At 55.2% G+C, this 20694-nt stretch overlaps 1 protein-coding gene across 2 annotated transcripts in view; it reads left to right on the top strand.

Moving 5' to 3' along the window:
- The window catches only part of VANGL2 (VANGL planar cell polarity protein 2), a 38694-nt gene extending 18346 nt beyond the window's left edge, over positions 1 to 20348 (top strand). Inside the window, exons 2-9 of one of the 2 annotated variants that reach the window (XM_034756616.1) lie at positions 176 to 390; positions 9189 to 9457; positions 10060 to 10180; positions 14674 to 15281; positions 16515 to 16651; positions 17674 to 17809; positions 18255 to 18486; positions 19307 to 20348. In XM_034756616.1, the coding sequence (XP_034612507.1) occupies positions 9387 to 9457; positions 10060 to 10180; positions 14674 to 15281; positions 16515 to 16651; positions 17674 to 17809; positions 18255 to 18486; positions 19307 to 19567 (1566 nt within the window). In that variant the 5' untranslated portion in view covers positions 176 to 390; positions 9189 to 9386 and the 3' untranslated portion in view covers positions 19568 to 20348. Of the gene's footprint in view, positions 1 to 175; positions 391 to 9185; positions 9458 to 10059; positions 10181 to 14673; positions 15282 to 16514; positions 16652 to 17673; positions 17810 to 18254; positions 18487 to 19306 lie in introns of both variants that reach the window. The other variant, XM_034756615.1, reaches the window with a different exon arrangement.
- Positions 20349 to 20694: the final 346 nt, after the last annotated feature.

Genomic DNA, 20694 nt, shown 5'->3' with positions numbered 1-20694 from the left:
GCTGGTGGACATTGGAGCTGGGCAAGGCTAAAGCAGTGTTTGTATGACAGGGGAAGTTCTGTGGATCCATGCTCGGTCTCCAGGGTTCCTGGGCCGGGCCGGGGTACCCCGGTGTCGTATTGGCTGCAGGAGGGCCTTCGTCTGCTGATTCCCTTTCTCTCTGGCTTTCCTGCAGCTTCCCAGCGGGACCCCGGAGCAGAAGCCCAGTGCCTGAGCTGCTCCAGATGCGGAGTCCCGCAGCCGGCCGGACCAAGCGGGATCGGCATCTGCCCACCGGTTTCTTTCACGGGATCGGGATGCACCGGCGTCTCGGCGACTGATCAGACCGGGGGGGGAAAGGATCCTTCTCTGTCGCGGTGCCCACCCCCCTCCCACTGCGCCACTGTGTCGGTGAGTTCCCTCCACGCGGGCGGGGCAGGGCTCCTGGGTTCAGAAGGCGGGTGGCCTTCCCCTTCCTCAGCTCTGGCGTGTCTCCCCTGGCTCCATAGAATCATAGAATCATAGAATATCAGGGTTGGAAGGGACCTCAAGAGGTCATCTAGTCCAACCCCCTGCTCAAAGCAGGACCAATTCCCAGCTAAATCATCCCAGCCAGGGCTTTGTCAAGCCGGGCCTTAAAAACCTCCAAGGAAGGGGACTCCACCACCTCCCTAGGTAACGCATTCCAGTGTTTCACCACCCTCCTAGTGAAATAGTTTTTCCTGATATCCAACCTGGACCTCCCCCACTGCAACTTGAGACCATTGCTCCTTGTTCTGTCATCTGCCACCACTGAGAACAGCCGAGCTACATCCTCTTTGGAACCCCCCTTCAGGTAGTTGAAGGCTGCTATCAAATCCCCCCTCATTCTTCTCTTCTGGAGACTAAACAATCCCAGTTCCCTCAGCCTCTCCTCATAAGTCATGTGCTCCAGACCCCTAATCATTTTTGTTGCCCTCCGCTGGACTCTTTCCAATTTTTCCACATCCTTCTTGTAGTGTGGGGACCAAAACTGGACACACTATTCCAGATGAGGCTTCACCAATGTCGAATAAAGGGGAACGATCACGTTCCTCGATCTGCTGGCAGATCTCCTTCTTTAAAGGGAGCTGCAACTGGTCCCTACCCAGGGTTTGTCTTTAACTCCCAGCTGGGCGAGTGTCACTGATATCCGTGGTGACATCTCAGCTGGGAGCCATGGGGAGGGGGATGGGGCTCAGTTTGCACTGGCATGTGGGGGTGAAAATCTAGGGGGCCTGGGGTGCATGCATGTCAGAGGGTATGTCCATGTGCAGACGTGCCTGAGGAGGTGTGCAAAGGCGGGGGGTGGAGGTGGTGGCGGAGTGAGAGTGGGTGTGCGAATGGGGGAATCCGTGTGCATGCGTGTGAATCCATGTGCAGGCATGCACTAAGGGTGGGGCGTGCAGGTGGGGCTATGACCAGGTTAGTGCAAGGGGGTGGACGTGCGAGTCTGGGTCCCGGGGCATGGGGGGATGCCTGCAGGATGCATGGAGGGATGCACGGGTGAGTCTGGGTGTAGGTCTGCGTGCCTGTGTGAGCAGGGGGTGCACATGTGAGAGGATGCATTCACATGTGCAGTTGCACATGCGTGTGGCTCGGGGGCTGGGTGCAAGGGGGCATGCGCAGGCCTGGCGCTGTTGGCAGAGGGTGCGGGGGGCTGTCTCGCTGCAGGCCCCGCTAGCGTTGGGAACAGACAGCAGGGAACACGGCCCCGGCGTAAATCTACTGGCGCTAGTCAATAGGCCGGTGACGCAGGCGTCCCCTGCGTGGGGAGGGCTGCTTCTCCGCCGGCCTCGGCCCTGCGCCCCTATTGTTCCCTGCAGAAATCCGATTCCTCCTTTCAGACAAAGCCCCAAAAGGGGGACATGGGGGGAGGGGGTCAGGCCCTCCCTCTTTCTGCTTGTGTTTCCTCCCCCTCCTTCCCCCACCGCTTGGGACACCAAGCTCCCCGGCCTCCATGCCATCTCCTAGACAACCGGGGTGGGGGGGCTTTTGTTTCCATAGTGATAAATGTGAGAGAATCCAGCATCTGGGACAAAAGACTCCCCCCGTCCCGTCCCGTCCCCAGCCCATCTCCCCTCCCCAAAGCAGAGGGACCTTGGGAGAGGCCAAAAGACATTTTGAGTTTTATTTGACTGAAATGGCATTTCCTTGGTAACTCGTCTCTCTGTGCCCTGCTGCCCCCAGCCCTGAGCCCGGTTTCTCTCTTACCCACTGCCGCAGGAAAACTGGGTTCGTGGGGGTGGGGGAAGCCGTGGTAGGGTATCGCCTACCCCAGAATTTAAGGAGGATTTTTGCGGGGGACCAAGTTGGGGTCTGAATAGTGGGGGACAGGGCTGGGGGGTCTGATTACTGCTTGCCCTGAATGTGGGAGAGGTCTGGGGTTGGATTTAGGGTCTGAAATCTGCCATGACACCCTCTCCCTGCTTGAATCAAGCAACTGCCCTTGGTGTGTGGGGTTTCAGTCCAGCAATGCTCACTCACGTGGGGCAAGCAAGCCTGTCACCGGCCGGGGGGCTCTCTGGGAGCCCGAGAGCTCGTTTCTGGGGAGGATTTGTGAGGAACGATTTGACTGGATTTTGCAACAACTTCGGGCCGGGCATCACCTTGAATGGCTCCAGGTCCTGACTCAAACACCCTCTTGCAGTGGGGCTGTCCTCTCCCATCTGTGCCCCCCCCCATCTTCCAGGGTGGAGATCCCCTCGCTGTTTCTGCCTCCCCTCCTCAAAACCACCCTCTATGCCCCATTAAACCTCAAGGATACGAACACAGACAAGCCAAACTGGGGGTCCCCCACCCCATGTTTCCACCCTTCCTGCTCCCGTGTACGTTGAGGCCGCTTGGCTGGCTGATTTCCGCACCATCGCCACCCCTTTGGCCTTAAACTCAGTCCTGGGCCGGGATCTTACATAAACTGGAAATCCAGGAGTAGCAGAGAACTTCTGCTAACACCTGGCCTTTTTCCTTCTGCAGGCTGATAGCGTTCTGTCATGCCTTTGCATGCAGATCCAAATCTGTATGAGCCAGGACTCCTGGGTTCGGGGCTCAGCTTGTGGGGAGGAGAGAGTGGGACAGAAAGGGTGTAAGCAGGGGAACAGGACCTCGGGACTCGTCGGTTGCATGCCTGGCTCCGAGAGCAGAGTTTGGTCTGGAGCAGGGGTACACCGAGGTCTTCCAGAGGGTGCATCAACTTATCTAGATATTTGCTGAGTTTTAAAACAAGCGACATTAAAAAGCACTAGCAACATCAGAACAAACTAAAATGTCATACAGACAATGACTCGGTTAGACTGCTCTGTGTGCTATGTGCTGAAATGTAAGTACAAGATTTATATCCCAATTGATTTATGTGATAATTAGATGGTAAAAGGGAGAAAGTCAGCAATTGTTCAGTAACAGTGAGCTGTCACACAGCTGTATTTTTAGGGCTGATTTTGTAAGCAAGTCGTTTTTAAGGGAGGTGAAACCTGGGGGTACGCAAGACAAATCAGACTCCTGAAAGGGGGACAGTTGTCTTGAAAGGTTGAGAGCTGCTGCTCTAGAGTTCAGAACAGGGTAAGTGGTAGATAACCCTGGTCTCCAACAGCCAGGAATGGAACCCCGGAGTCCTGGCTCCTGGGGTCCTCGTTCTGGCCTAGGCACCGCACTCCTGTTGATTTTGCTTTTGGAAATTCCTATCTACATCTTTTGGCACCTAAATACCTTTAAAACTCTCTGGCCCTAGTCACATAGGGAGTTAGCCTGGGACATGGGGAACCACCCTCCTTCTCCAAGAAGGATGCACTGGTTTACCTAGATCAATTTGGAGTCACTCCTTAACTGAGACCAGTGTGGCTTCCCCATGCAGTGCAGCTAAGCTGGAGTAGCTGGGATCTGACCTACACGCAGAGTTTAGACTTGAGTTTTGGAGGAGACCTCAGGGACTGAAACTCAAGGGGGCAATCGCACCCCCAAAGGAGTAAGTAACCCCGCTGTGCCAGGGAGAACACCCCCCACTACATCAGATGTTGGTTCCTCAGGTCGGGTGGTGTGGATCTGTTTCTTTGCCAGCACCTTATGACCTGTCAAGCCGCCCTTCTAACTAACTTGGGAAGCGCTTTGAGATCCTCGGGCAGCGGGAGCTGTAAGCGCGAAGGGTCATTGCCTCTGCAGCCTGGTGCTCTGACGACGCCGTGGTAACTTTTTTCACACCCCTCTCGGTGCTCATCAAACCGTGCGTGGGTGCAAGGTCAGATTACCTCGTCAGGGTGGGTGGGGGAGGTTTCCGCAGCATGTGGTGAAAGTCACAGTGCTGATGTGCCCTCCCTTCCTAGCTGCAGGGGGAGCGTGGTCTGCGACACCCCGCCCTCCTGAAGAACGAGGGGTGTGCGGGTGTTCGGGGCAAGCAGCTAGCTGGATCATGTGATCCATACCTGGAGGCCTGGCATAGTAACGGATGCTGCTGTGTAATTAAAAAGCAGGCGAGAGTCATGCAAGTCATGCAAGCACATTCACTGCACTGCACAGGCAGCTGGGGGTGGGGTCCGAGCAGCTTTCCACTTCCCCTTCCCCCGGGGCCAGGACTTCTTCACCCCAGCTGCGTGACTCCCCCACACTGGCTTGCCTATGCTCCCCACCCTTTTAGCAGGCTAACCTGGCACCCAGTGTGGATGGAAGGGTTGTGACTAGCCCCCCCTGGTGTCAGGTCATAGGGGACGGAGACGGTTCCTTTAGTGATAATCCCTAGCTTTCATAGAGCACTTTTCATCAGTAGCTCTCCACGTGCTCTAACAAAGGAGGTGTCATGAGCTCTGTCCTTACAGCTGGGGAAACTGAGGCACGGGGCAAGGAAGGGCCATGTCCAAGGTCACCCAGCAGGCCAGTGGCAGAGCCGGGAATAGAAACGAGATCTCCAGAGTCCTAGTCCAGTGCTCTATCCACCAATCTGCCTCTTAAAGGACCCAGAAGCCTCTCTGCAAAGGTCCATCTTTGGCCTATTCCCAAGGCAGAGGGGTAGCAGCTACAAATCCCAGTCAGTTTCCCACCCTTAGGGGGTCCATTCTCTTTTGCAGCGTTCACCGTTAGTCCTGGGAGGGGGCTCCTGGATGCACACGCAGATCCCACTGGGCTAGTATTATCCAGGGCATGTCGCAAGACCCTTTCCTCCAAAGTGCAGTTGTAGTGGTGGGAGAAATGATGTGACATTGACGCAGTGGGGTTTGTTGGCTCTGTTCAGGAAGGTTCCAGGCCTGAAAAGCTTGGTTAGCAAATCAAAGGTCGTTTTTCTTTTCTAGTAGGTTTGGAGGCAACCTCCAACCGATTGGCTAGTGCACCAGGAGACCTGGCGTGCTGGTCCCGGCTCTGGAGAGATCGCTAGCTCTGTTTCCCTTTGCACCCTTTGTCTTGGCTGTTCAGAGGGCGAGATCTTCAGGGCAAGGATCGTATTGCGCTATGTCTCTGCGCAGTGCCTGGCTCGGTGGGGCCTCGTGACAGAGCTGGAATTCAGCCCCACCGTCACGGCAACTCCAGTGAGTTACTCTAGAGTGGACCTCATTAAGCAGAACTGTGCCCACTTGATGGATTGGGGTGATCAGGGGAGAGCGAAGAGACTAATTAGCCCCTGAGGCAGAGGGTAGAGAAGATCCAGAAGGAAGCGCATAGGAGTGAGAGAGGGAAGATACCTTCCCTCTGGCCACGGGAGCTAAGGGCTGTACGTCACCGTAGCTACGGGCTGCACGAGGCTGTAAAGGTGACGGGGAGAAGGCTGTGAAACAAACCACGTGCGGGGCTTACCACAAGAAGGTCCCCGAGCTGTTTGTAACTTGGAAAGAGACGGGCAGGACCCCACCCTCTTAATTGGCCTGACGAGGAGCACCTGGACGGGAACGCTCAGCCCAGGTTCATTTTATGGGCCAGCCGCCCAGTTATCGGCCTCAGTCGCAGTTGGCGCCTCTAAGTGCTTCTGTAACACAACTCACTGTTTTTACACCCTCCTAGCATCCTTGTCCTGCTTTAGCGCCTTCCAGCCGAAGCTTGCAGAGTGCTTTGCCAACGTGTGCTGGAGTGTCCTGTGATGAGGAGGCTCCCAGCTCCCCTAATGACTGACCCACCCTCCTCTGAAGGGGTACAGACACCATCAGAAAGCAAGTGGGCAGGAATCAAACGCCTGAGAGGCTCCGTAAATGGGCCAAGAACTTGGGGGGAGGAAATACTGAAAGAGGAGACAAAATGTGTTGTATTCTCTTTTGGCTCTGTGTGTTCTCTTGGCGGATTGTAGCCTCTCTGGAGAAGAGAGACCCCTGTCTCTGTCTGTGTTCTCAGTGCCTAGCACAATTTGGGAGCTATATGACTTTTTCCCCCAAAAGCAATTTACTGCAACCTACAACTGGTTCCAGTCTGCCCTGATACCATTTGTTATGACCTGTTCCTTATGTTATCCACTGAATGGGCCATCCTGCATCTAAAAATGGTGCTTAAATTCCTTTGTTTAGTTACCGTTAAATCCTCAGATTGTTAGTTCAGAAAGAATTCTTTTTAAATCTAGGGCCAGATTCCCAGCTGCTGTGAATGGATTTCACTGGCATGAGACCAGTGAATGATCTAGCAGCTAGCTCATTGACTGATCTCATTCCAGGGAAATCAATGGATCTCAGATTTTAGCCTCTAATTGTTATTCTCCTACACTCCCGATGCTGCACTCGGCTTGGAAGGGCAGCATGCTAGTTTGGTCACTTTCATTCGGAACAGCCATTCTGCTGTGTTAATTCCTGGATGTGCTTTTCAGACATTTTAACTTGCACCACCAGATTTGAACTCCAGATCTTTCCCCCTTAGAGATGAGTAGCCTATCGCTATGCTACCAGGCCAATAGCACAGAGAGCCTTTATTAGAGTTTATTCTATATTAATATGGTTTTGTTACACCCCTCCCTTCCCCTCCTCTTCCCCCCACACTTTAAAAAAATATATCTGAATTTGATGCCTAACCCATTCCATCCCTGTTTTCTCCAGCCTGGGCTAGCTCTGAATCTCAAGGCATTTCGCAGATTCTGATAATGGAAGCGTCATCTTAGCCCCGTGAAGCTGATCTGTGTTATTTCTCCCCCATCTCCTCCCATTTTACACATGAGGAAACGGAGGCCACGGTGGTGACACGGCCTGTCCAGCTTCTCACACACAGTCAGTGGCAGAGCCCAGGTCTTCTGATTCCCACGCCTCTGTGCTTTGACCACTAGACCACACTCCCCTTCCCAAGGCAGGAACAGAACCCACAAGTCCTGGTTCTCAAAAGGACTCGAAAGTGAATCTAACTCATTTCTACCCCTTTTAAGGCTTCTTCCCACTGCAAGGGTGTGCCAGGGGTTTGGGTTCTCCTCTGCGACTTGGGAGATCTGCGTGTAGTTCCCTGCACTGCCACAGACTCCCTTGAGCCAGTCCCTTCGCCTTTCTGTGCTGCAGTTCCCTGGCCGTGAGCTTCTGGGGGCGGGATCATGTTTCTGGTCCATGGCTGTGGTTACTAGGTACTACCACAACATGAAGAATAGTGGTACTAGGGTTGAACAGCCTACAAATATGGGCCCAAACTGCATTTCCCCTGCGCCATTCCCAGTGACTTAAATGTGAATTCCACGCTCTGGACCTTTTGCGGGATTGGGCCCAGGAGATTTTCCCGTGGTTCTTTGCAGAAGCCAAAACTCTGGCATTGATTTTCTGGATCTGAGGTTCCGTGTCTGTGCCGTGTCTTGTTCTAACAGCGCCTTGCCGCTTTGAGATGGGTCTGAAGCGCCGCCCTTGTTGAGTACATTATTTGTAAGTTGGTCCCTGCCCTGGGCGCTCTCCTGGCAATTAAAATAACAATCAGGATATTAATTAAAACATAAATTACACGAAACCAGTGCGTGAAAAAGCTCCTCTTTCAGTGTCGTTTAGAAAAGGGGCAGAGAGCTCAGAGTTCTAGCTGATGCTAAAAGAGAAAATGCCCTGAGAGAAATAACTCAAACAAGCGTAACATGTTAATGCCAGTTCTTGCTGGGAGTTAGTATGATCAGAGCCTGATTCTCATTTTCACTCCCTTTGCCCTGCCAAAATAGTGTAAAGGGGCCTTAATGGAAGGGAGAATCAGACCCTGCCATTTTCTTTACAATAGATTATTTTAGCTGCTAAGAATGTGTTATCACTGATTACCTGTATTACGATCATCCAGAGCCGCACTGTGCCAGGCGCTGCACTGACACATAGTGAGAGTTAGACCCTGCCCCCAAGGGGTTTAGTTGAAATGGGGGAGACCGAGTGATCTGACCAGGGTCGCACTGGGACCAGTGAGAGAGCTGGGGATAGAACCCAACTCTCCTAGGTCCCAACCCAGTGACTTAAAAATGCCTCTTGATAAGGGCCTGCTTTTCTACCGAGGCTAATGTCGGGGGGAAGATGGGCGGAGCTGGACGTGGTGTGGCGCGGGGGAAAGGTTTTTAACAAGGGCCTTTCGCTTCGTTCCCCGGGGGCTGGGTGAAGGATTGATGGGATTGAGCCGTTTTGTTTCCCCTCTGTAAACAAAAGCTGCTTTCTCCTAACTAAGAAAAGGGGTCGGAGGAAAACAAACAGCCAGGAGTCGCTCGCTTTGTTGCTGGAAATGTCGTGTGTTGGAAGGCTTCGATTTTTCTCGGGAAACGTCCATTTCGCTGCACGCGCGCAAACAGGGGGGAAGTATTTCCACTGAGAATCATGGGAGTTCACAGAGCGGCAGAGTTAGACCCTTGCTGTGTGAGAACTCAGGAGAGCTTGAGTGAAGGCTGCTTAACGTTGTATTTTTTGACACGAACATTGACACGGATGAAAATAAGCTTAAAAAGATCGAGATGTCAGAATTACACACAGAAATCGGCTTCTGCCAAGCCGCTGACAGCGCAGCTCAGGGAATTTGGAAGCGGTGTTGGAAGATCTTGTCGGCGAGCGGTATTTCCTGCAATCTCCCAGCCAGTTCAGAGCAGCCTTCTCTGCAGCCCCTGCTGTTTGCAGTGGCCGTCTCCCCATTGTCTCTCCACCTTGCTGGTCTCTCTCACTGGTCACGGATGGTTCAGGCTGCTGGACTCGGACAGACCTCGGGGCTCTCTGTGGCTCGGCGCTCGGTGTTTTTAGGGAGGGTGGAGTTAATCTGAGACCCAGTGGGGATCCCCTCCGGGAGTCTAATTCTCTCCCACCCTTCCCCAGCAGGGCGTCATTTTCTTCTGAGAGGAGCCCAGCCAGCTGATCAAAATAGAGTCCCTCAAGGTGACAGTCGACTTCCTGAAGGTGCCCCTTGGCCTGAAGAAGCCCGCGCTGAAGGAGGCAGCGGCCGCCTTGGCTGCTGTCCCCGTCGGGAGACCCAAGTCCGGCAACGTGGAGCGCTACAAGGCGCGGCGCTCCGACAACATGGACAACGAGTCGCAGTACTCGGGGTATTCCTACAAGTCGGGGCACTCGCGCAGCTCCCGCAAGCACAGGTGAGGGGGGGATGGGGGGGAGCCCTGCACCTGGGCCTGCGCAGTGGGGGGAGGGATGAGGGGCTGACCTGGCTTGGGGGGAGGGGAGCTAAGCTGGTTCAGGGGGACTAACCGAGATCTGGCCTCAGGCTTGGGGAGGGGCCTCACCCCATGAGCATCTTCAGGAGAGCCAATGGCGGGGGCTCCCCCTGACCCTGCATCCGTCCTGGAGGCGGGCAGGGGAGAATGCCCTACTCCCTGTGAACAACTTCCCCATGCTCACACATTTGCCCTTGGGGAGGAGGAAACTGCCCCCCCCCTCTCTATGGGAGAGGGGTGATGCTCCCAGACTGTATCTGCTCTTGGGGAGGTGGTAGGGTGTCAGGAAGGCCTTGTGGCCTTAAAAGAGCCGGGACCTGGCTCCCCCTATGTCTGTCCTAGTGGGGAAACCCTCCCCCCGCTGTCTATCTTCAGGGTGGTGCATGGAGGAAAGGGAGACTCCCTTGTGTGGGGTCTGGGAGGGACGTACCCCATTTCCCCCTCTCGGCCCACTCCCAGCCGCATGCACCCATCAGCCCCTGCACTTCCCCCTCTGACCCCCGGCGTCTCTCTCTCCCTTCCAGAGACCGGCGGGACCGGCACCGCTCCAAAAGCCGGGACGGGAGCCGGGGGGACAAGTCGGTGACCATCCAGGCCCCGGGGGAGCCCCTGCTGGATAATGAGTCGACCAGAGGAGATGAGAGGGTGAGTGGGGAGCGCCAGGCTGAGGGGGTGGGGCTAGCAGGTTGCTTTGGGGGGAGGGGAGGAGGAGATGTATAGGGCATGAAGGGATGGAGGCGGGGTCTGTGTTTTGCCCCTCCCTCGTCTCTGGGGTGGAGGTGATGGGGGGGAGAGGGAGGAGCCTTGGGGACTACATGCCCATCGCCTCCCCGTCGCCAAAGAAACCGAGGTGGAGGCTTTGAAGCCACGTTTCCTCCTTCACGCTGTGGGAAAATGGGGTGGGGGAGGACCCCTTCTGGTGTGGCTGAGCGAGACTCCCCTGGTCCAGATAGTGGCCTGGGTGACTGGGCTCACCTCACCCCCTAAAACACTCTGGCCCTGATTCTCAGTTCCTCCAGCTCCAAACGCAGGGCGGTGGTGAATGGAAGCAGGATGGCTTCAAACCCTCCCCGCTCCCAGCCCGCATCTTGACACTCCCCATATTGTGGGGCTGCACTCAGGGTGCCTGGGATGAGATAGAGCAGCCTCAGGGCTGCTCTGGATTCCCACTTCGGGCCTGGGGCAGCAGAGAATACCCAGAGTGCAGCATGCTTCAGCCACGGTCCCGATCCACCCCCTATGCAAGGGACTGGGAGCCAGGCTCCACCAGCTCTGTGCACTGAGGCTCTCAGGCTGGATGTCGAAGGCGAGTGGGGAGCGTGTCCCCTCTGCAGGGCTCCCTCTGCAGTTCCCTGGTGGGGGGCTCCAGAGGGCGCGTGGCATCGTGAGAGCAGCGGTGCAGCTCCTGTGTTTCCCAGGACCCCGGCAGGGTCCCCGCACCACGCAGCCAGGCGCAGCAGCCTCTGGTACACAGGGACTCATGTTTCCCGGCAGCTCTGCTCCGGTTGTGCCTTAGGGGCTCAAACCGGCTTTGACAGCCACAGCTTAGCCTGCCTGGCTCCAGGTGCTGGGAGGGCAGCTCGGGAAACCCATCTCCTCTAACTACGGACCATGCATAGACAAACAATTTCCGCCATGCAGTCCCCTTGCCAGTCCCTCCCCTCTCCAGCCGGCTCTGAATTCCGGTTCCTTGGCCTGTTGTCTCCTCTAGGAACAGGGCCACGCCCGGCCAAAGCAGACATGCGATAACCACTGCCCGTCCGGGCTGGCCCACGGCTGGCTTTGAACCGGGGTCCTGGCGGTGAAAGCCTGCAGCTCCTATTCGCCATCCCCTGAGCCAGCCCGTGGAAGGGCCTGAGGGTTATTGTGGAGGGGTGAAAATTCCAGGGCGATCCTGGCTTGGGATGAGAGACGAATCTGCTCCCTGAGCGTTTGAACAGAGTAACCCAACGGCAGTGACAGCTAGTGGTATTGTCGTTGCACCTAGGGGGTCCCCGTCGTGCAAGGTGCTGTACAAACACATCACAAAGAGACAGGGTCTCCCAAGTCCCAGGTTAGCACCTGAGCCTCTGGAAGTTACCGCCCTGACCAACCCCGGATGCAATTCTCCGGCTGTGCTATGCAGCAGCTCAGAGGAGAGGAAGTCCTCCAATTGCTGTAGATTTACGTCCCCTGTTTTAATCCTCCCTCTGCCAAGCTAGACAGACTGAGCTCTTTTAATCTGTCCTTGTTAGAAAGTCAGTCCCGCACACCCCCTTTGTTTGCCTGTTTTCAAATTTGTCAATGCCTGTCAGAACTCTGTATTCCCTGTGTGGACGCTCCTTACTCTTCATAGCAGGGGTGGGTTTTTCAGTGAAAGTTGTGTCGTTTGGGCCGGGGTCTGAGCTAAAATGGAAAGAGCTACTCTCATAGCAGACTCCGGGCTTGTCTGCACTAGGAGGGGTTTGCCAATATAGCTTATACACAAATGAAATAAGCCAAACCAGGAAAAGGCCTTTTATGCTCAGATAACTGCATGTCCAGTCGTGCTTATTCGGTCTTAGTTTTGACAGTGAAAAAAAATCACACACCGAAGCGACGTTGCTGTGCTGGTATGTGCTTGAAGGAGGATTGGGAGAAGTTAAGTGACATTTTTTGTTATTTTGGTGACTAATATCAATATTTATTTTTTATTTTTATGGATTTACATTTTCTCAGTTGTGGGAAGTGACGGGGCGACGGTCAGACAATTATTTAGTGACCGTAGACGCTGAAATTCCAAAAGTTAAAGTTTTATCGCCCTTAAAACACACATTGTCAATATCACCTGTGAAAATACAAACAGTAAATATCCTTCAATCAAACTCTGTTCTGTTCACAAAACACATTTTTCTTACTTTGTCCATTTGTCAATTTCGATGAATCTCCATGGAAATATTTTTCCTCGGTTTGTGTGTCCGCTGAAATTGACGTTTACCCTTCCGAGCCTAGTTTTAAGGGTAGACGAGGCCTTACTGGGTCCCCAGGAGGGAGTGACACGGACAGAACTATCTCAGGATAGCTCATAAACCTTTCTCTAAGGTTGTGTCTGAACTACAGACGTCTGCCAGCACAGCTCTGTTGGCGATCCCTGACCCACATGCTGGCCGAAGCCCCTAGTGTGCACAAAGTTCTGCTGGCCCCATTTGTTACTGGGATAGCTCATTATGCTCGTGGGTTGAGCGGGGGGCGGGGGAGGGTGATAAGCTATTCCAGCAAAAGTACAACTTTTCTGGTAGAAGCTGTGTTCGCATTCGGAGCGCTTTGCTGGTATTCTGTAGTGGGATTCCTATACTGGTCAAGTGCTCTGTAATAGGGTGGCTTGCCCTTAGGGGAAGTGTTAGCCACGTAAAAGTCCACGTGCAGTTCTTAAGGGGCCCACAAGGGGGTGCCAATAGGGCCGGAGTGCCCCTGCCCATGACGGGGTGCCCAGTAAATGGTGACCCTGCTACACACTGCTAGCGTAAGGTCTTTGGGGCAAGGCCTGGCCGTACGGTGCCCCCCTGATCCGCGATTGGCACTCCTAGCCACTACCGTAAGAGACCTAAGAAACCAGCGAATGACAATGGACAAGGCGTAGCATTGCAGGAGTGCGCTACCCTCATTACTGGTGTAACTACAGCTGCCCTCTGGGGGTTGAACCGCTTTCAAGGTCCCCTTATGTCACCTTGTGCGTGTGTAGTAGGGACATCAGCGGGCTTCTGCTCTCGGCAGCCTGCCGGGGCTCTCTGGATCCCCTCTGTCATCTCAGGAAGCAGCCCAGGGGAGCGGTTGCTCTATGAAGACATCATCACGGGGTTCAGGGAGGAATTTGCGTTGGCTAATGCCCTACAGCTTCCCTTCATGCCCAGCATCCGGCAAGGTGTGTCTCAGCTGCCGGAGGCCTGGTTTGACGATGGGGAACCAGACGCCGACTGCTGTTGCCTGCCAGATGTTTGGCCTTCACTGTAAAGCCGGGGTAGTCCATTTTTATTTTTATTTTTGTCAAGGTCCAAATTTCTTGGTCAAGGTCCAGATTCCAGAGAAAATAATAATACAAAAATAATACTCATGATGATAATAAATATAAAGATTCGGGGTCTGTTCAAAAGCGACTGCCAATCCGGATTTGGCCCGTGCTCCATCTGCTGCAAAGTAACGCCCAAAGGGGTAAGGACCTGGCTCAGGGCGGTAATTAACGAGCAAATATATCCGCACCCCGAGGAGGAAGGCTGGGTTTCAAGTCCCCTTTAAAGGGCTTGTGGTTGAATCTCGGGTCTCCAAGCAAGGGTGCGCCCATTGTACTACCAGCACCTGCACCCAAAATAAACGTACTGAGCCAGCAAAGGTCGCCAATGAACCTTGTCCGTGGTACCAGCCCATGGGGGAGGGGATGCTAGGGGTGTCAGGAGCCTATGGTGATGGGGGGGATGTGATTTCATTGGTTGTCAGTGAGGGCAGTCTGAGATGGGACTTGAAATTTAACCCATCGGAATCAGAGGGCTGGGTGTGGGTGCTGAATTCAAGGCCCTCTCCTCTTGTGCAGCCTCGTGTGGTGGAGGAGGGGTGAGTGTCGGACTGGCACGTGGACGTAGTTGCTTTTCCCCTTGTTACGAAGGGGATTTGTGTGAAAATCTTTTGACATTCCCATTTCAGAGTTTATCTGCTGGTCAGGCGTCACTTGCGGGGGAAGGCAGCATGTCCCTTGGACTGGGAACGGCACAGGGAGACAGGATGCCTGGGGTCTAGGCCTGGCTGTGTGACCTGGGGCAAGGCACTGCCCCACCCCCTGCCTCAGTGTTCCCTTCTGTAAAATAGGAACAACGATCTTGTCCCCCTTTGCAAAGGGGTTTGAGATCTGTGGCTGGAAACCAAGGAACCAGATTGATTCTTAGTTCTGTTGATCTGGCATGGCTGGGAGGCCATGGGGCTCTGATCCCATGGGGCTTGGATGGTCTAATCCTGTGGGGCAGCGGGTTGGGTGGGCTGGGGGTAGTTCTGATCCAATGGGGGGGCGGGGGGAGAGTCTGATCCAGGGGGCTGGAGGGGGGGGGGGGGGGGGGCGGGGGGAACGGGGCTGGCGGAGTCTGTTCCCACAGGCCAGCCCCCGTGCATAACCCTTTTCTCCCCGCCCCCTCTAGGACGACAACTGGGGCGAGACCACCACGGTGGTGACGGGCACCTCGGAGCACAGCATCTCGCACGATGACCTCACGCACATCACCAAGGACATGGAGGACAGCGCCCGCCTGGACTGCTCCCGCCACGTGGGCGTCTCGCTGGGCGGGGCCCTGGCGCTGCTTTCCTTCCTCACCCCGCTGGCCTTCCTGCTGCTGCCCCAGCTGCTGTGGCGGGAGGAGCTGGAGCCCTGCGGCACGCCCTGCGAGGGGCTCTTCATCTCTGTGGCCTTCAAACTCCTCATCCTTCTGCTGGGCAGCTGGGCCCTCTTCTTCCGCCGCCCCAAGGCCTTCTTCCCCCGCGTCTTCGTCTTCCGGGCCCTGCTCATGGTGCTCGTCTTCCTGCTCGTCGTCTCCTACTGGCTCTTCTACGGCGTGCGCATCCTGGACTCGCGCGATCGCAACTACCAGGGTGTGGTGCAGTACGCCGTCTCCCTGGTGGACGCGCTGCTCTTTGTCCACTACCTGGCCGTGGTGCTGCTGGAGTTGCGCCAGCTCCAGCCCCAGTTCACGCTCAAGGTGGTGCGCTCCACCGACGGGGCCAGCCACTTCTACAACGTGGGCCACCTCAGGTGAGGGGCGGGGCGGCTGGGGGGGCGGGAGGGGGCATTGCTGGGGGAATTAGTGTGTGTGTGTGTGTGTGTGACTGCCCCCTGCTGGGGGAGAAGGGGAGTGTGTGAGTGGGCACCATTGTGTGTGCGTGTGTGTGTGTGTGACTGCCCCATGCATGGGAGCAAAGGGGAGTGTGTGTGTGTGTGTGTGTGTAAAATGTTGCTCTATGCTAGAGGGAACTAGACCTGTGTGTGTGTGTTTGCGCACACTGTTGCAATCTCGGGGAGGGGGGTGGCGGCAGTGTGTGTGTTTGTAGGCCCGTGCATGCATTTTGTATCCACACCTGCTTGGGGGAAGTGCGTGTGCACGCCCATGAACATTCATGCGCTACTGTCCCCTGCTGCATGGATCTTCACCTGCCGGCAACAGTGGAATTTGGTGCAGTCAAAGATATTACTCACCTACCTTGTCTCTACGGTAACAGCCTCATCCATGCCATGTCTCCTTTAGCTCCAGCTGCAGGGACCTTTCTGGGGCCTGCACCGAATCCCCTGCCCGTGGCTTGTAGTGAGGCTTGATAGGATTAGATTTGTATTGGTAAATACCAGTAAGTGTCAATTTCACTGTCCACATGCGAACACACTTGAAAACATTTCATCCAGGGTCACTGAAATTGACAGCCAGGCAAAATAAGAAAAATGCTGCTTGAGAACTTAGTAGAGTTGGATTTAAGGAGATTTACTTTGACTCTTTTGACATGTCACGTTGACAGCTTGTGTTTTAACGGTTACAAAGCTTTGGCTTTTTGAACATCCAATGTCTGCCATTAACTAATTATTTTCTGACCTGTCCGCCCCCACTGCTTCCTGCGATTGTGAAAATAGAACGCAATAAAAATCTTTACAATTGCTTAAAACCAACCATGGATATTATCCCTTGAAATGCTAAAACAATCAAAGTTGAGGTCTAGTTGTAATCACCATACAGAGGCCAGCCGGCAGTCAGTCTGTATTGTGGTGGTTGGGATTTGCTGCTGCCACTGGACAGAGCGCTCCATCCCAATGGCGTGGCGTGTTTGATGCTGCGCTCTCTGCCTGCAGCGTGCGGCTCACAGATCCAACCCATCAATCTCCCTTTTGTTCTCCCCCTTCTGTGTACGTGCGTCCCCTCCCTACCCCACACCCCCCTGCAGCGCGAGTCTAACGTGTTATTTTGTGTCCCTCCCCGTGCCCTGGCTGTGTCTCTCCCCGCAGTATCCAGCGCGTGGCAGTGTGGATCCTGGAGAATTATTACCACGATTTCCCCGTCTACAACCCCGCCCTCCTCAACCTGCCAAAATCCGTCCTGTCCAAGAAAATGTCCGGGTTCAAGGTGTACTCGCTCGGCGAGGGTGAGCTTGGGTCTCTCTCCCGTCCACCCTCCTCACTGTCTCTTCTTACTCGTTTCCCCGCACTCTGTGTCCGGCCCCGGAGCCGCACCTTGCGGTAGCTCCATTGATGGTAGTGATGTTATCAGGGGGAGCGAAATTGACCGGCTTACTTCTCCCCGTGCTCCCAGCCTCGGCTCTGGTTAGAAGGAGCTGATTTTATTTGATAAAGCTCCCTTTTATTACCAGCTTTCCTCCCCTCCTTTCTCCTCTGCCTGAGCGTGGGATTATTCTCTGTCTCGCTGGGAATGGCTTCGGATTTGAATGCATTTATTCACACCAACACAGAAGTTTTATACCCTACCTTTCGCCCCCCAGTGCAGAGGTTTTGGTAACTTATTGACCTCACGTGAACCGGTTTAAGTGTGTCTACAATAGGAGGCTCACACCTGATTAACTAGAGCCGTGTCATTAAACGGGTACAGTTTTCTGACTGTAGACAAGGCTTTGGAGCAGGAGGGTGGGATTTTCAGTAGCCTGTTAATATTTGATGTGTTTGAAGGTAGTTCCACCTAGAAACCTGGGCAATGGGCACGTGGCTCTTCCCCCCCCGCCCGCCATGCCATTCAGATCTAGATCTGAACAGGGGGTTGGATCCAGGGGTCTGGTGCCAGGCCAGGTGCAGCGTTGACGAACAAAAGCTGCGGAGACTTAAAACCCAGCGGGTGTCTTCCCCTCCTCCAGCTGCAGCGTGAGTGCACAGCGGCTCGCTGTGGCCTGGTGAGCTCTTTGCACAGGTGCAAGCCAGGAGGGGCTGAGCACAAGGTGCCGGGGTGCTATAAAGTTGGGGCGCTCCCGGCTTTCGGAGACAGCCCGGGTGATGGGCGTGAGCGGGTGCTGCTTGCCAACGGCTCTAGAAATCTCAGCATGATGCTGCATGACGTGCCCTCTCCCCTGCCTGCGTTAGCGGCTAGTTCCAGCGGCAGAGGCGCGAGTGTAACTTCTCCCCCTGTGTCTAACCCCCCCCTCACTCCTTCCCCTTCCAGAAAACACGACGAACAACTCGACAGGCCAGTCTCGGGCCGTTATCGCCGCGGCCGCCCGGAGGCGCGACAACAGCCACAACGAGTACTACTACGAGGAGGCCGAGCACGAGCGCAGGGTGCGGAAGCGCCGCGCCAGGTACGGGAGTCGACGGGGGGCGGGGGGGAGGGTGCAGTGCCCCCTTGTGGTGGAGAGGAGGCAGGGCTGGGCTGGGGTGACCGTGAAGGGGCTTCTGACCTGAGGCTGCTGGACCCAGACAAACGCTGCAGTTCCTCCGGCAGTGCGGCTCTCGGCTTGGGAGACAGAGAGACCGACTGTATTAGCATGGGCTGTACATCCTGCCTGGCCGGGGAAGCTCCCCCTAAGCTTCTTTGGCCCACCGCGGGTCAAATCCCCCTAGAGTCCTCACAGGTTGGGCCGTGATTGGGGATTGAACCCAGGACTTTGGGTCTATAAGCAAGGTTATTGCTCGCTGAGGTACAGGACGGGTTGGGCCAGTTTGGGGCAGATGCAGGCTCAGAAGCCCTGCAGAGGCTCCGAAGCGGAGCCAGCTGGGTCGTCACCGCTGCCTTCCTCCCGCCAGGCTGGTGGTGGCCGTGGAGGAAGCCTTCACCCACATCAAGCGGCTGCAGGAGGAGGACCAGAAGAACCCGCGGGAGATCATGGACCCGCGAGAAGCTGCCCAGGCCATCTTCGCCTCCATGGCCCGGGCCATGCAGAAGTACCTGCGCACCACCAAGCAGCAGCCCTACCACACCATGGAGAGCATCCTACAGCACCTGCAGTTCTGCATCACTCACGACATGACTCCCAAGGTAGGTAGGCAGAGGGGGCGGTGGTGGGGGGGAAGGGGTAGGCTGGGGAGCTCGGGGGCCGATGGGGGAAGCCCCAGTTCCCGTGGGCCAGCCCGAACTCACTCCTGCTCCCTAGACCTGCAGTCCACCCCCGGAGACTTTTCTCCAGTGAGAATTACTTCTGCAGGTTCGTGGTCAGACCATGAAACCAGAATCCACGTTAAACATGGATTCTGAGCCATTGCCCAGCACCCCTTTTCTCCTCCTCCCCATCTTGGCTGGCTCGGGGGTTGAGGGTCCGTCCATCACTGAGGTAGCTGAGCTTTGGGCGAGAAGTCCAGCAGCCGAAAACGCTGGTCCCGTCTACACCGTAGGGCTGTGTTTCAGAGCCTGTTGCTCCAGCGTTTTCAGCGCTGATAAACACCATATGAAGTCCCAAGGCTGTATTGTGGTTCAACACAACCGCGCAGCAGATTTGTTTCCCAGCATAGCCGTGCATCGGCCATGTAGGCCAGTCCATCCTTACCGGGTTTGTACCAGTGCATGCTGGGAAGATCTGGCCAGCTATCCCATACAACCTTAGCCTCTGGCCCCTGGGGGCAGAGAGAATCGTGGGTGTTTTTTGCATGGTGCTGTGCACCTTGGGAGAGCTGGGAATGCGGTTGGAAGGGGCCCTACCTACAGTCAGAACCCTGGATACAGTCGTGATGGAGCTGGTGGGTTTCCATGGCGACGTTGCAAGGCCTCCTTCTGGCCTGACCCACCAGGTAGCCAATGGTGCCTCACCAAAGACCACTATCCATTGAAAAATGCCCCTCCTGTCTCTTCTCCTGTCCCCCAGGCCTTCCTCGAGAGGTACCTGAGCGCTGGGCCCACCATCCAGTACCACAAGGACCGCTGGCTGGCCAAGCAATGGACGCTGGTCAGCGAGGAGCCGGTGACCAACGGCCTGAAGGACGGGGTAGTCTTCGTCCTCAAGCGCCAAGACTTCAGCCTGGTGGTGAGCACGAAGAAGATCCCCTTCTTCAAGCTCTCAGAGGAGTTTGTGGACCCCAAGTCACATAAGTTCGTCATGAGGCTGCAGTCGGAGACCTCTGTGTGAACTGCAAAGGGGGTTAGGTTATGGACTCATGCCTGAGGAGGAGCGAGTTGCATCCAGGACTCTCCCTTTTTTGACCGGAGCTTAGAGAGACCATCATGCAGGGAGAGCCTTGTAGGAACCTCCCAGAACCAGCGTGCATGCCCTAGGGCTCCGTCTCCTCTCTCTGCCCTCTTCCATCTCTGCTTGCCCCCCATTTGGGGGTCGGGGGCAGAGCCCTTTCCCCTTCCTGTCTCTGCTGTCTCCAAAACCCAGATTCTTGTAGCAATCTCCCAGGAGGTCAGAAGGCGTGTCACGCGAAGGCTGGCGTTTTAACAGGAAGATCCCTCATTTGGTGCCAAAACTCAAGGGCTACTTCTGTTCCCTCCTTCACCAGCGTCTCCAAATGCGGCTGGGTCTGAGGAACCGTCTCAGTTTCCTTTTTTGTATTACTATCCCGATTCTGGCCTTTTTTACAACTTCCCCGGATGTTTGGCGTGTGTTTTTTAAATCCCCACCCGCGAGGGTTTTGGAGCATTTGCAAGCGTCCCTCCAGTATCGTGGCTGCTATCGAAATCTCCCTGCTCCACCTGCAGGCAGGAAAAGACGAACCAACGATGCGGACTCTGGTATCGGAACCTCCTCTTTGGCTCTTCTCTGGGGTTTTCCAGCTCAGTTTTTTAACGACGACGAGAAGACTAGTTTTAAACAGTTTTTTTAAATAGCGATTTTTTTTTTCGTGTGTGCTGATCTCTGTGCTTTGTAATGGAATCCTGTGTTTTTTGTAAATAGCAACTCAAACTGGCCCAGTTCCGCTTCCTTGACTAACTGAGTCCTATTCCTCCTTTACAGCAAGGGCATCTTTACCCCCCTCCGGCAGTGTAAGGGGATGTCAAGTAGGGTTACGCTGCTGGAGTGGCATAAAGGGGCCTTTGTGTCCAGGAGAATCAGGCCCCCCGATGATAAGGTTGGTGAATGTGCTGAATTGCAGGAGTTGAGCAGAATGACTCATCCTCCTTGCGCTTTTCTTTGTCTGGAGGCTCAGCTTTGGTTTAGCTGTTGGGATTTATAGGAAAAACCGCCCCAAATCTCTCCCAGGCCCTAGTACTCCTCCCCAGCCCCAGCCCCAGGCAAATAAAGCAACTGTGACT

The sequence above is a fragment of the Trachemys scripta genome, chromosome 24, assembly GCF_013100865.1.
Source record: "Trachemys scripta elegans isolate TJP31775 chromosome 24, CAS_Tse_1.0, whole genome shotgun sequence".
Classification (NCBI taxonomy): domain Eukaryota; kingdom Metazoa; phylum Chordata; order Testudines; family Emydidae; genus Trachemys; species Trachemys scripta.
The sequence above is the reverse complement of the archived record's forward strand: the minus strand, read 5'-3'. Positions and strand labels throughout refer to the sequence as shown.